The sequence below is a fragment of the Centroberyx gerrardi genome, chromosome 3 (assembly GCF_048128805.1).
Source record: "Centroberyx gerrardi isolate f3 chromosome 3, fCenGer3.hap1.cur.20231027, whole genome shotgun sequence".
NCBI lineage: Eukaryota > Metazoa > Chordata > Actinopteri > Beryciformes > Berycidae > Centroberyx > Centroberyx gerrardi.
Window position 1 is genome coordinate 8856280 of NC_135999.1, and position 13689 is coordinate 8869968.

Sequence of the window (13689 nt, forward strand, 5' to 3'; positions counted from 1 at the left end):
CTCATTCAACGACCGTCCGGCCCCGCTCTCTCTCACTCCGAACATCTCCTCAACATCTTCTCTTCCTCATCCCCCTCTCCCTCTCTCAATGTTGGCACCCCTTCTCCGCTAATCAGCCGAGGCCCAATTATACTCAGTTGCCCCGGCGCCTCCTCTCTACAGGGGCTCCGGAGGGCCAAAAAGTACCGATGCTGACTGACGTTAATTTGCATGACTTCTTGCCCTCCATAAGTACCACTGTTGTCTGTCTTCTCCTCTTGTATAGGAAGCCAGGAGCGGAGGGGGAGGGGGGGGAGGTAGAACATGTCAGTACCTAGTCATGTTATGTAATCTAGAGCAATGGGAGGAGAGTGGAGAGGGCAGAGATGTCACGCTGCTTTCTAACTAACTAACTTAAGCACCGTCGACCCCTCATATGAGTGATGTCTGTATCTGTGAGTTAGGGGAGGTCACTGTGTGGACGCATAGGGAGAATCACACTGTCACTGACTGTACTCAGTATATGGCAACATGTCAGTAGCCCACTAGCCCATGGCCAGTGCTTTTCAAACAGAAACTTACTTTGAATGAGGCTTAATAGAGATTTTATGGAGTAAAATTGTGATCACTAACTTTCACTAAGGTGTTTTTTCCTCTCTGATGCGATATTTTGTTACAGACAAACACAACGGGATTCGCAATAGGATGCATTCAGAAACACATTCACATGCACAAACACACACATATATACACACACACACACACACACACACACACACAGCAACCCTGTGATTTTCCCAGGATAAGGCCAGAGCCTCGGGGGTTGCCTTTAGTTGGCAAAGCACCAAACTGTGCATATGTGCACACACACACGCACACACACACACACACACACACACACACACACACACACACACACACACATACTGCCCAGCCATTCTGGTGTCCTGGGCATGCACCCAAGCTGCGGACAGGCTGGCCTGTGTCTCAAGCTGGGTATGTTCTGTTTTCTGTGTGTGTGGCGTGTTGTCGCCGTGTCGTGGCTTGTGTCCTATTATCACTCCCCCCTCCCCACTCCCCCTCCTCCCCTCCACACACACACACACACACACACACACACACTCTTCTGCCCCCTCCTGGACTGGGCCACCAGCCAAGACTGCAGCACTGGGACGCTCCATTCACCCAGGAGAGAGAGGAGGAGGGTGTGTGTGTGTGTGTGTGTGTGTGTGTGTGTAAGGCCGGGCGTGGAAGAATGTGGGATTTACAGCATTCTCATAAATATATGTGTGTATGTGTATGTCTGCATGAATGCACACGCATATGTTTGTATGTTTGCGTGCGTGTTCTCATGTGTGCATGAGCAGCTAAGCATGGACACAGAACCTTTGAATTTCCAAAAAATTATTTTTTTATTCTGAAGGACCAATAAAATTATGGCAAATATTTACAAATAATTACTTCTTAGCTTCACATTACAGGTACATAAATGGAATAATTCACCAACAACAGTCACTCGGGTGGACGGATGGACAGGTACACAGACTGGTTATGAAGAGATGCATCCAGCAAACTGCAATTTAATATTTCACAGTAAAATTAACCCCAGGAAATAAAATAACAATAATATTAACAATAGAAATATAAAAAATAAGCATAATATCAAATTCACCATTTATTTCCAGTTTTCTGAACAAAATTGGTCACAATTCAAGAACAAAAAATAAAAGAAAACAAAGGAGAGAAATCAAGTGATATGATATCTTTGGCAAATTCGCACTGCAGTAAAATACATTCAAATATTAAGACGACACACGACACACAAAGAGAAAAAACACCAAGTTTTTGTTTGCAACTACTAGAAAATTGAATAAAAAACATACACATTTTCTTAAAGAAGCATTTCTTTCACTTTTTTTAAATCCTCCCCTCCGGAATATTGAAGGCATTTCTTGTCTTCATTTTGTGTTTTTATCTGTAAGTCTTTTCTGCTATTTCATATGTTTTTGTACAAGAATCTATCATTTAAAACAGGCATCACAGGCTTTGGTGAATGTTACAGATATCTTTTTTTTTGTTAGATTTTTCCGAATTGTTTTCGCTTTGAAGAAGAGAGCAAGCGGAATCTTTAAAACCTAATTCGTCTTTGCGTTCTGTGTATTTCTTTCCTTCGTTTATTTATTCTTTTTTTTTTTTACCAAAACGTCACAGATATAAATATCTCTTTAACACCCCAGATAGGAAGCCATGGACACAAAAAAACTCCAGATTGTTACACGAAAGGCCACAGTAAGGTGAAAAATCATGTTTATCTATTTTTTTTTTTGATTGAAATATCTGCTCAAAAAGCACAGTCGATTTTGTAGGCTGAATCACGTGTGTTTCTCCTCTTCCACAGTTGAATAATATTAAGATGTACAGAATATTGTAACGCTCCAGTATCGTTGAGATCTGTCCAGAGCCTAGTTATATCAGCAAGCATGAAACAGATTGTGCCACTAATTGCTGTCAAGACGTGATGCTGAAATCCCCTCAGGTTTTACAAAGGCAGTAGCCATCTTCATGGATTCATATTGAGATACAGTCAGGTGGTGTACATCGAAAAAGCCTCGGTGAGAAATCATAATAAAAAAAATAAAAAAAAACCCTCTCATTTGCATTTGTTTTGGTTTCCTATTTGATTTGGAGCTGGGATCTAAAACCGTGTAAATTTCAGGATGTGATTGTATTTTCATGGACAGTGAACTGAATTTGTTTTGTACTGTAAGTCGGGTTTCTTTGTGTTTTAAAATACTCAAAAGGAAACAGAAGACGAGAGTGTGATCCTGCAGAATATTCTAGGCCAAAATGAAGATACCGGCAGCCATATTGCCATTGAAATGACCTCGCTTTGGCACAAAACACCCCGCTTCATTCCTATGCAGAGTCTTCTGACAGGACAGTGGGCATTACGTCTGAATAGTCAGAAAGAAAAGTGAGAAAGAAGAGGGGAAACGGATTAATAGGGCTGTCTGAAGAAAGAGGGAGGACTTTTTTTTTTTGAGGAAGGTCACAGGACTGAAATCAACAGAGTAGTTTGAATATTCCCTAATCCAGGAGGAGAGGAGAGGAGAGGAGAGGAGAGGAGAGGAGAGGAGAGGAGAGGAGAGGAGGAATGACGGGGAAGACGAGTGCGTGAGATATGATGAGATTAGGGTTGAGGGAGGGAGGGAGGTGGGGAGAAAAAGAGGGGATGAGGTTCTGATGGCACAGCAGGTTTGGCCTCCCCTGGGGAACACAGGGGCACGAGGGGAGGGGCGATCACCGCTCCGCAAAGGACAAAGGGAGAGAGAGAGAGAGTGTGTGTGTGTGTTTGTGTGTATTAGAGAGAGTGCGAGAAGCTGAGAGAACGTGTGTCTGCGCATCTGTGCATATATCTGTGTGTGTGTGTGTGTGTGTGTGTGTGGCCTCTGCTTCCTACAGTACCACCCACAATGACAGTCGCTGTAGTCAATGTCACGGCCGCCAATTGAAAAAAAAAAAAAAAACAAGACCAATGAGAATCCACTCTCTCCCCATGTGAACCAATTAGGTCAAAGCAATGGCAAGGCAAGCTGTGTCCCAATGAGATGCATAGTTAACACATAATCCCATTAACGCATCACTGCTGAGCTGAATTTGGCCTGTTTTGTGCCGCAGCTTCGAGGGAGTGGACACCGGATTCACCTCCTTTCAATCAATATTTTCCTCATGTTGACAGTAGTGTGTGTGAGTGTGTGTGTGTGTGTGTGTTGATGATAAAAAAAAAAAGAAAAGAAAAATCCACGCCAAGAGGGGGATGTGATTTCTAATACCAGAGTGTCATTCGTTTCTAAGAGGCTCCAGATAGATAAATAAGCAATAATAAAAGACGCTTACTTGGCTTTTGTTGTTTTTTTTTGTAGATTTTGTGCCATTTTGTCAGTGGGTTTTGCTATCAGGGCTGCAATGTTACTTTTAGTACAATATGGAAATTATTGTCTGCTGTCAGTATGGAGATTTACTGTTTACTTCATGGTTATTGTCCGCTGTTTGTGGTACGATAGTCTCTGTATAGTCTTTCACCCCGTGTTGGCACCGGCAGAGTTTAAGGGGAGGACGCTGAATCTTGTTTTAGTGACGCGTGGTCAGTTAGAGAGAGGGAGGGAGGGAGGGGGGCGGGGGGGTGTTCGCGTATAAAACTAAAGGCACTGTCCTTGTTTTCAGCTGGTGTGGTTCAGGTTCAATAATGCCTCAGAAAGATCAAGAGAGAAAGAGAGAAATAAGGAAGGGCTTCCCCTGCGGTGAGCCGCCGTAAGAATCTTCTTTAGAGTTGTATACGCACAACTGTTAAGGTCTACAAATGTAAAGGATCCGTTCTATCACTATTTCAAAACCCAGAAACAACAAAGATTGAGAAACTAACAGCTTTGTTCAGTATTCATAGGTATATGTTTATATAGCTATATTATTTTTTTTTTTGTCTCACGCTGCAGATTTGGTGCCTCCAACCTGTTCGCTAGTAAAACTACACAGTAGCAATGAAGCGCTACGGTCAGCCACACACACCCAAAACAAACAAAACAAAAGAGTTGTAAACACTCGCGGACGATGGCTAAAACAACACCACACACCTCTTAGTCTTTTTATCTCAAAGAAAGCTTCATCACTAAAATCTAAAATTCAAATGTGAATAATTGAAATTGCTATTGACATTGTGACGTCTCTTCTCGTTCAGTGATTACTGTACAAATCTTGTATGGACACAAGTGAGACAGGAAGCTACGCACGGGTTTAGGAAGACTTGGCCCCGGGACACAGATCTAGGATCAACATAGGATTCCTACGCAGGCCCTCAAACATTAGGAGGGATAGCATAAGACTGATTTCAGATCAGTGCTGAGGGGCAAATCTGTCCCACTCCCTACTCCGTCTGTACATGAATGGGTAAGGCCTCGACCCCGGTGTCATGCATTGTCACAGCGCAGAACTGATGTAGGAGAGAAACGAAAAGAAAACAGGTTCACTTGTTTACACGAAAGCAATGCTTTTATAGAAACAATTTCAGTATGTCAAACAGCACAAGGACAAGCACTCAAGAAGGGGAGAAGAAGGGCTTCATGGTTCTGAATGGAATTCAAAAAGTAAAAATGGCGCCTTTGAATGATGATTGAGTCTCTTTGTGCTTTTGTAGTTAGTCAGCCGGTCCACTAGGGGGGGCCATCTTTGGGGAGTTTAAAGAGAGAAATAGAAAGAGAGACAGAGAGAGAGAAAGAGAGGGTGCCGCGACTTCCTGGCTCTTCGTCAGAATATTCAGGAAGCGGGTAAAAATGGCGTCTCGTTAAATGGCACCTGTGTCAGCTGATAACCAGGCGACAAACTATAGACAGGAAAATCGCAATCGTATCACATTTATAAACAAAGACTTCATTTCATATTGAAAGTTTTAAGATTTCATATTTCACTGCATCGTCATCATCATCGTCACTATTCTAGCACAACAGTGTGACACATATTATAAATCATTACAGGCATTCACTCTTGTCACGGAGTGCAGCGCAGAAAAGCTTCTAAATATATTACTCTGTCTCTCCTCCATTATAAATAGCTCTTAATCAGGACTAAATCTTGGCTGGGAAGGTGGGATAGCACCCTCCTGTACAATAACACTCCCTGGTTGATTGGGTTTTGGTCTGACGAGAACGTGTACACGATTCACTCAAGAGGGCTCAGAGTTTAGGCTGTGCTTTACTGAAAGGCCTGTCCGCTGCTCGGTGGCATTCGTACGACTCAGAACGCAAGTGCGGCTGTTCGGATGCACTTTTCCTTATGGGACAGCTGCAGGCATAGCGGGCTCTGGCTGCGACCACTGACTTGTGAAGCCGAACGCTCCCGTGAGAAAGGAGGGCACCCCGTTCTTTAAGCGTTGTGATCCCGGGGTGGGGGGGGGGGGGGGGGGGGGAAGGGTCGAATCTACAGGGAAGAGGCCAGAATGATAATGTTATGGTAACCCATCCCACAGCTAGTAATTTGGTCGTTCAAGGTTATGAGAATTGGATTGTCTTTACATCACCGTAGCATGGCATAGAAAATTGATTGATTGATGTCTGGCCATAAAAAGACTATGTTTGGAAAAGTGATTTTTGCTCTTATCAGCTCAAAGGTTTTCATAAAAAGATGCCAAACCGATAAGAGTAAAAACACAACATCGTACCCAGGAGATCACAATTCCTACTGACAACTTTTGTTTGTAGCTGATTGGTTGAAAACACAGATAACAGGGTGCCTTGATATAACGCGGGAGTGTCCGAATCGCTATAATTTAGCCATTTGTGAAACGTTATGATCAGTCCTGCAGTTGTCATGGCAACTTACTAACAGTGCCATGGCAGTGTCGTAGCAGTAATGTGAGACTCTGTCTCTGAGTCGCAGCCCAGCAGTGCATGGGGTCGGCTTAAGTGTCAATCAAAAGAAAATTCAAACTTCACTGACGTCAAGAAGTTGAAATCTTCTTCTTCCTCTTCTTTGTCTTCCGTTTGTAGGCAGGCTTGTATCGGATGGTGCTGGTGCTATCCCTCCCTCCCTCCCTCCCTCCCTCTTCTCCTCTGCTCTTCTTCTTCTCCTCCTCCTCATCCTCTTCGTCTCTCGGCAGAAGGGGTCAATGGCGGTCGTAGGCGGAGGCTGTTGCAGTGGCAGCAGGGCCCGCCCCCCGTGATGTTGCGCTGTAGTAGTACGGCGACCCTGGGGAGAAACACACACACACACACACACACACACACACACACACATACGGTAAGATGGAGCATGGGAAGTTTTTAAAATTCAGAGGATGAATTCTGCTGTGTGAGCCTCATCAAATATTGACTATCGAATGGAAATGAAGTTTGTTAGCTGCATTACTTAAATGTACTGAAAATGTAAAATGAGCAGCTTGCCGTAATATTGCTGTAATATATTTTACTTTTAACAATGTGAAAGGCAGGGATGAGATAGCATGGGTTGATGAAGCAAATGATGGTGTAAAAATACAGCCTCCCTCACATGGTCACCCAATACCTCACTACTGACAGAATAAATTCACTTCTTGACACTCAAAGCTCTCTCTCTCTCTCACACACACACACACACACACACACACGGTCTAAGTGACAGTCTAAGCCGACACACAGAGTACAGCTCTACTACTACTGATCCCTCGAGTCTATTCTCCCCTCGGGGAAGGGGTCAATTCAATACTGTAACCCCACAGAGACACACAATCACACACAAACACACACACACACCTACACACACACACACCTGTCCCTGTCACTTCCATCAATCAGCCCCGCTGTGTGTTGACAGCCTGTGTCTGTCCACAGTCCAGGTAATCTCAGGAGGCTTTTTGGGGAAGTGAGGCATTAAGCCGGCCTGACAAACTATTTAGTCTCACTCAAGACTTCAGACGCCCTCTCTCCCCTTTCGCCTCTTTTTTTTTTTCCCCTCCCCTCCTGTTTCTTTCATTCGTCACCTCTCCTCTCATCCTTCCCTCTGTTTCATTCTTCGCCTCCCATCCATCCAGTGTCTCCTAATGTGTATCCTGTCCTCATATGATGTGGCTGCTCGTCCGTTTTCATACCCAACTCCGACTGGCGGCCCGGACTCAAAGCTGTCGCCTCTCTCATCCCCTTGCGGTCTCTTCTTCTTTGTCCTTCTTCTTTTTCTTACGTTCCGCCTTCGTCTTTCCTCATCATCCTCTGTACAGGTTCGTACGCTGTGGCTGGGATTACCACGCCCACTCTCTTTACTTGTCTCTACTCTTTTGTTTGCTCTCTCTCTCCCTCTTCTCCATTCCCCATAGCTCCCGATTTCCTCATCTCTCTCTCTCTCTCTCTCTCTCTCTCTCTCTCCCCACCTACCTTGCATCTGTCCTGCCTGGCTGGTGAAGAGACTGGAGGAGCAGCCGATCTCCGTCCCCAGGAGAGAACCGTAGTCCTGCTGAAACACTGGGGACAGAGGGGGAAGGAGGGAAGGAGGGAAGGAGGGAGAGGAGAGGAAGAGAGGAAGAGAGGGGGGGTCACTACAGGTCAGCACAGCCTGACCCCCTCACCTATTGACCTTTTAACTGTCGCCCCTGACTGTTTCACCTTTAAACATGACCCCTGAAATGGATCCCTAGACAGACTTTAAACTCCCAGACCTTAAACACTCATGCAGAGGAGTGAAGTTAGTTTTTCGTGCAAATATCTGTGATTGTGATTTTTGGAAGGTGGAAAACATTTTTACTCTTTCACTTTGCAGCCCGGTGAGAAAGTGCAAATCTCTCAACTGTTAAGATAGTGATAGTGTGACAACTGATCTTAAATATGTGGTCAGAGTCAACTTCCTCCACTGTAATTCTAGGACATCAGATTCCACAAATCCCCAAAATGTGACATTGATGAGATGCAGATAAAGGCCTACTAATCTGTTGCTCGCTCTCTCTCTCTCTCTCTCTCTCTCTCTCTCTCTGCCTTCCTTTTCCTTTTCCTTCAAATCCATTCAATCCCCAAATTACCAGTCTTTAAAAAAAAAATCCTTTGCACAGAACCATTAGTATGGCTGTGAAGTACTGTATTGTACAGTACAATATAGAAGGAAATGTGATGTAATGAAAAAATGAACAGCGGAGCATGAAAGATACAGCATATTAGAGGAGGACTATTAGAGTGGTTTGAAGTGGGATGTGAGTCAGAATGAAATGAAATCCATTGATACAATTATTGATCCAAGGAGTACAGAGCTGCGGGATACACCTACCTAACAAACTGGGGTTAGGAAATCTCCATGATTCGTTGTATGTGGAATACTGAGGATGGGAATATGGACTTCCGGAAAAATCTCCCCCTGAAAGACAAAAAAAACAAAAAAACAGATCATGTTTAGAAGCAGTTGGCTGCATGTAGAGGTCGGGATGATCCTCCTCAATTTCTTGACTTTTTCCTTGATAAATAGGTTCATTTTTTGGGTTCATACTCTTTTACCCTGCGTTTTACCGAGCTCTATCCACCTCAACTTCCTGAGTCACCGGCCCTGGAAGCAAGCGAGGCTGTGTGAGCACAGATGAAGGCCAGCAGTGAAACTGTGGAAGATGGTAATTTCTCTGACTTGCAGTGTAGGCTTAACCTGCCCTATCTCTTCTGTAGAAAGGTTTACAGGCTGCTTGAGAGTGACTAAGCTGGAGAGCTCAGTGAGTCTGTAGTGCTGCTGCCATACAGTGGATGATAGCGTAGCTTTTCTCCCTCATTTACTACCTACTGTCTGGGGTCTACTCTCCCTCTCTCCCTCTTCTTCCCCTCCCGCTCTTCCCTCCACCCCGTCCTCCTTTTATTTTTCTCCCTCGTCCTCGGGCCCGCCTGACTTACGGTCGGCCCGTCACCCTTCACATCAAAACAACATTCTTCCCCGTTTCTTCTCCTCTTTTTTCCATCCCTCCGCTCGCTTGCTCTCTCTCGTTTTTTTTCTCCCCCCCCCCCCACACTCTTTTGCTCTTTCTTTTCTTTTCTCCTGAACCTTCACTCCTCCCGGGGGGATCCCTCTCCCTTAGCTGACAGTCACAGACCCTGATGCCCCCTCCCTCCATCCACCCCACCCCCCCACCCCGTTTCTCTCTCCCTCTCGTTCTGTCGGTTCTGCCTCACTGCTCTCCTACACCCCCTCTGAGTGTCAGCCCCCCTGCTGCAGAGAGAGAGAGACAGAGAGAGGGAGAGAGAGAGAGAGAGAGAGAGAGAGAAGAACAGCAGAAGAGAGTTGCTTGCTTAATGAAGGTATGATATTAGACAGAGCGGACAAAAAGGAGGATAATTTGCCTGAGAAGTGCTGAGATAAAACACGGCGAAGCCGGAGAAGCAAAGTTGAGAGATTATCTCTTTCACTCATTCGGGGAGTTTTCAAACCCGGGCCGCAGCGGAATATTCGCTGAGGAGAATTTAAGATGTCGAGACGGTGTTTGTGTGTGTGTGTGTGTGTTTGTGTGTACAACCCAAGTATTGTTTTTCCCACTCACCTACCCTTTGTGCATGTGCGTGTGTATGAGTGTGTGTGCGTGCGTGCGTGCTGAGTCTGTCAGGTGGGGTCGGCATGCGGTCTCCATGGCGTCCCCGGGTGCGAGCATCCTCCCCTTGTCATCACCGTGGTGACGGCAACGTGTCAGGTTGTTTAGGAGACGAGGGGGTGGAGGGGGGGAGGAAGGGGAGGAGGAGGGGGGCACAGGGGTCCCCCGTGTGGAGCTCGGTGTCAAGGTCGCACACACTGTCAAAAGCAAACACGCGCGCACACACACACACACACACACCGACATACACGCACGCACACAAACAATTGCATGCCAGCACACGCGTAAACATACACCCACCCAAACACACACACACACACAAACATGCTGTCAAACCTGGGGACAGGACGGGGTGAGCGCAGGGGGACAGGGCGACAGGGTTACCCATCTTTAGACGTGCTGTTCCTACATGTCCACCGAGAGTGTGTGTGTGTGTGTGTGCGTGTGTGTGTGTGTGTGTGTGCGTGCGTGCGTGCCAGCCCATGGGTGTGTGTCAGAAACTGAATGATTGGGAATACACAGAGACAAGGACTTGTAAACAACATCAAAGGTGCACTTCTTTTTTTTTTTTTGGTTTTGACTTTGTTCCACTGCTGTTGTTTGGCGTTTCTCCCTCTATTTCTCCACAGTATACTTCATACTGACCATGACTACCACAGCTCCCCAATGAGCTGCATGTCGGAGGGGGAGAGAGAGAGAGAGAGAGAGAGAGAGAACAAGAATGGCGGTCCAGGATTGAAACACAAAAGCAGCGTAGAAGGCGGAGTGGAAGGGAATGAATGAATTAGTCGTGGGTCACTGGTGATTCTCATTAAAAACAAATTACTAATGTTGAGGAGGGACAGCTGTGCTACTGTGGCTGGGTTCTAATGATACACACACACACACAGAGGCACACACAAGCTCTCACACACACACACACACACACACACACACATAGATGCACACAAAAACATACACACACGCCACCCCCTGGGAGCACTGTCAGCCGTAGCATAGACAGACAAGGAAGAGGAAGTGGCAAAGGCAAGTACACCCCAGCACACACACACACACACACACACACACACACACACACACACACACAGGAACCACCACCACACATACATCCAGTGGGATTTCAAACAGATCTGCATATACAGTCATAGTTGAGAGGGAGTTGAACGGACATACAGATGGGATATGAAAGATGACAGAACAACTGTAAAGGAAAACCACACACAATGGCATTTTTAGGTGTTGAGTAAAAGTAATAGCCTTCGTTTCTGAATAAATTCCCATGTTTCTGTATGCGTTTGTGTATGGTGTGTGTGTGTGTGTGTGTGTGTGTGTGTGAGAGCGCATACTCACCAGGTACCATGCCAGTGAGGGAGGGGGTGGAGTAGCTGCCCTGTCCAGTAGGAGGGACGTGAGGAGGGTAGCCTGGCAAAGTGGTGCTGGCGAGGTCACGGCCTACAATCATACACACACACACACACACATATTTACTATCATCATCTACCTTATCTATATTATTATCATCAACATCAACATTATCGTCATCGTAATCATCACCATCATCGTTTGTAATCAAATAAAAGTTTGACATCACACGTATTGCCCAGATGTGAGTCCACTACCTTGCTTCACGGTATTGTTTCAAATTCTAACCTTATTTATGCCTTTTAATTTTAGGGGTTCTTATGAGCGTATCTCAACAAAAATGAAAGGTGCTACATGTAGCATTTTTAAATATCAACATATCATTGTCAAACAACTGAGACCATGGTCAAGATGATTGGTGGCCTCTATCTCACACCAGTGGTATTGTTAGTGCTCGTGTTTCTCAAAATTAAGACCACATTTCCCATAAACCCTGTCGCTTCTTGTCACAAAGAGGATGTTTCTACTTTTTCGGTTTGCACTGGAAAAACAGCGCTCTCTTCCTGTTTTGTGCCACAAAGCAATTTCCCTTTGTGCCGCAAACCAATGCAGCAGATTTCCCTGCAAAAACCGACCCAGTGGCTCACAATTAAGATGCAGTGCAGAGGCCGGTAGAAGCTGTGGCCTCGGCAGTGGTTTTGTTTGTTTATGGTAATAATACTAATGACTCAAAATGAATGTGGTAATGATTTGTTGGTGTTAAAACGCTACACATAACACCTTTAAAATATCATTGTGTTTCAGTGTTTATTGAAAATGCATGGAGGAGGGTCTCACTCTTCCTTTCTTTTGTGTCTTTCCTTCTCTCTCTCTCTCTTTCTCTTTCTCTCTCTCTCTCCCCCTTCCCTTGTTTTCCATCGTCCGACATCTAGTAATTTACTCCCCTCTCCCTCATTACCTCCACCCCCCTCTCCCTCTCTTTCTGTCTGTCAGTGAGTGGATAGGATATATAACTGCATTAGACTACATGACAGTGTGTCGGCCTAAATCATTTCTCTGTGTTTGCACGCACTAGACATTGGGAGTGCGTGGAGAGGGAGCCCTCCATTCATCATCATCACACACACACTCGCACACACACACACACACACACACACACACACACACACACACACATACACATCAACACCCCCCCCCCCTCCACACACACACACATTTATCATCATCATAAACAGCTCAGATGCTAACACCATCAATCCCATTCACTTCCCCTCCACTTAACCACCACTAACTGAGTGAGAGGAAGAAGGGGAGGAGGAGGAGGAGGGAGAATGAAATAGAGAGGAGAACATAGAAGACAAGGAGAAGGGGAGGAGGAAAGAGGAGGCATAGAGAACGTGAAACGAAATAGAGAGAACGTAGAAGACAAAGACAAGGAGATGAGGTGGAAGTGAAGGAAGAGGAGGATAAAGACGGGGAATGAAATGGAGAGAACAGAGAGAGGAGAGGAAATGAGGGGAGAATATGAGACGAGGAAGTAAGCAGAGAAAGACAGAGCATGTGCGTACACCGATCTATCTGTTGTTTGTGTCTCTGCTGCACAATCCTAAGTCCAACATCTCTTCCTCTCACATCGCTGTCCTCTTCTCTTCTCTTAATATTCGCTTCTGTCTCTCCCTCCCTTTTAGTTTCTCTCTCTCTCTCTCTCGCACACCGTATCCCTTCCCTTCTCTCCTCCGGCCTCCTCTGTCCCTCTCTGCCTCCTCTCTCCTGTCTCGGTGGTAGTAAAGTTTTTCTCGGTGTTTGACGCGACAGCGAGGCATTAGTGCAGACGGGCTACTCATCCGCTCAGGGTCAGTGCACAGGGCAAGGAGGAGAGGGAGGAGAGAGTGGAGGAGAGGAGAGGAGGGGAGGGGAGGGAGGGAAGAGAAAACGATGGACTCTCCACAGCCCAACTTAGAGGGGGCAGACAGGGCCAGATCCTCTGAGGTGTGTGTGTGTGTGTGTGTGTGTGTGTGTGAGTGTGTGTGTGTGAGTGTGTGTGTCTGTGTGTGTCTCTGTCTGTCTCTCTGTGTGTGTGGTGTGTTTGTGTGTGGGTGCATATGTATGTCAGTTGTGTTGATGTATCTGTTCTCCACAGCTTTGCCGTAGAGGTCAACGAACAAGTACAAGTCTCTTCCTTGCTCACTTGCAGATACAGATGAGCACACATACTCTCTCTCTCTCTCTCTCTCTCTCTCTCTCTCTCTCTCCCTCTCTCTGTCTCCCTATCTAACTCT

The 13689-nt window shown here is 45.8% G+C and overlaps 1 protein-coding gene across 2 annotated transcripts in view; it reads right to left on the reverse strand.

The window, feature by feature from the left end:
* Positions 1–6599: 6599 nt before the first annotated feature.
* pax5 (paired box 5) overlaps positions 6600–13689 on the reverse strand; it is a 44149-nt gene continuing 37059 nt past the window's right edge. For both annotated transcript variants that reach the window (XM_078291456.1, XM_078291459.1), the window contains exons 8-11: positions 11399–11500; positions 8755–8841; positions 7875–7961; positions 6600–6717 (exon numbers count right to left, since the gene is read on the reverse strand). In XM_078291456.1, coding sequence (XP_078147582.1) covers positions 6635–6717; positions 7875–7961; positions 8755–8841; positions 11399–11500 — 359 coding nt within the window. In that variant the 3' untranslated portion in view covers positions 6600–6634. The remainder of the gene's footprint in view (positions 6718–7874; positions 7962–8754; positions 8842–11398; positions 11501–13689) is intronic.